At 42.5% G+C, this 1,902-nt stretch overlaps 1 protein-coding gene across 1 annotated transcript; it reads left to right on the top strand.

Annotated features, from left to right (window-relative positions):
• Positions 1-246: 246 nt before the first annotated feature.
• On the top strand, positions 247-1,613 carry LOC122332378 (methyl-CpG-binding domain protein 3-like; the record flags this gene model as incomplete). Its single annotated transcript, XM_043229682.1, has 3 exons — positions 247-400; positions 1,240-1,396; positions 1,476-1,613. Coding segments are annotated over exons 1-3 (309 nt in total), but the record flags the coding sequence as incomplete, so codon positions are not given.
• Positions 1,614-1,902: the final 289 nt, after the last annotated feature.

The raw sequence follows: 1,902 nt of genomic DNA, 5'->3' as shown, positions 1-1,902 counted from the left end.
TACAATTTTTAAAAATATAAAATAAAGTATATTTGTGTGTTTAAATATAAATATGATCCTGATGTTTAGTCGATTCTGACTGAGCAGTAAGATCCGATTCTATTAACCTCTATTCATCGCTATCCTTTGTTAGACAACAGTCAACCCTGAAATCGCAAACCCCTTGCAGGAAATATGTTTTCAGCTCTTTTATTTCATTTAATGATAACGTTTGACGTTTGTACCGCTCCGCGGCAGATGAGTGAACTGCGAGTCGACTCTCGGTTCACGGCGAGTCATGACTCGTGAATCAGAAGGTCGCGAGGTGAGAGGATAGAGCAGCGCCAGCGGCCGCCTTTAACCCTAAACATTCACAGCTTTTCCTCCAGAGAGACTCCGGGAGAAACATGGAGAGGAAAAGGTGGGAGTGCTCGGCTCTCCCAAATGGTTGGAAAAGGGAAGAAGTGACCAGAAAGTCGGGCTTGTCCGCGGGGAAAAGTGATGTCTATTATTTTAGGTACTGCAGCGAGATTAGCCGGAGACCAGCGAGCAGAGATAAAAAAACCTCTCTTTATATATTAATTAATAGTCTCTAATCCGATTTCAGTTGGCTAACGAGTACTCTAGTGCGTTATTATTCCGTATTATTATCGTTTGCAGCGCAGACGTGAAACTAATCGTGTTTTGGCGTCTCCTGCGAGTTAGCATTTAGCGCTAATCTGCGCTAGCCGCTATGCTAGCTCGTTGTTATTGTTTTGGTCGTCTCTTAATCGAACGCGTCTTTTGTTTAGTTCTAGAAACCACCGAAAGCTCATTTCTGTACTGTTTTGTCGCTATATTCGAGTCTGCATTGTATTCATGATTAAAAATGCGCGTTTAATCGGGTAACACTGTGGGGAGTGAAGCGGCGGCGGCAAAAGTTCAATTATTTACGTATTTTTGCTGGATAAAATGAAATATTACATTTCTGCAATATAGATACATGCCAGTGAGCATTTGCACCTTGGTCTGATACCGTCACTTTACTATGATACGAAAGCAGGAGTTTTTAGGGGTCTGTATTCACTTTGTATATACATGTAGGATTGTTTTTAAGTGGGTTATGTATTTTGCTGTGGTGATTTGTGTTAATGCATATCTGTTTTTCTGGTTTAACACCATAATTATTTGTAAAACATGCTTGCGCTGGGTTGCCAGATTTTGCACTGGAAGTGTGTGGACGATAAAGAGTGTTTTTTTGATCTTTCCTTTCCCTCTTAGTCCAACAGGGAAGAAGTTTCGGAGTAAACCGCAGCTGGCCCGATATCTGGGAAACTCCATGGATCTCAGCTCCTTTGATTTCCGCACAGGGAAGATGCTAATGAGCAAGCTGAATAAAAACAGGCAGCGGATCCGCTACGATCACAGTCAGAGCAAGGTAGAGATCCCGCGCAGCGCAGGGCTTTATTTCTGTGTCGTGCTGTTTGTAATGTCTGCGTCCGGACGCCTGCTTATAGGGTAAACCTGATCTGAACACGTCACTGCCGGTCCGACAGACGGCGTCCATCTTCAAGCAGCCTGTCACCAAGGTCACGAATCACCCCAGCAACAAGGTCAAGACGGACCCTCAGAAAGCTGTGGACCAGCCCAGACAGGTAAACCTCAGACGCCGTGCAGCTGTTCACAAAAGAAGTGCTCAAAACTTTAGGTTTGGTAAGACCCTTTCTTGGTGGTTTCTGCTCACCGAGGCTGCATATACTTCATTAAATAAGATTAGAGGATAAAATAACGCTTTCTATATGAATATCTGTTCAAGGGCATCATTACTCCAGGCTTCAGTATCCCATGATCTGATGTGGATTTGCTGCTTAAAAAAAACATTACTAAAATATATCTATCTATCTATCTATCTATCTATCTATCTATATATATATATATCTATAT

This window comes from Puntigrus tetrazona, unplaced genomic scaffold, assembly GCF_018831695.1.
Source record: "Puntigrus tetrazona isolate hp1 unplaced genomic scaffold, ASM1883169v1 S000000025, whole genome shotgun sequence".
NCBI lineage: Eukaryota > Metazoa > Chordata > Actinopteri > Cypriniformes > Cyprinidae > Puntigrus > Puntigrus tetrazona.
The sequence above is the reverse complement of the archived record's forward strand: the minus strand, read 5'-3'. Positions and strand labels throughout refer to the sequence as shown.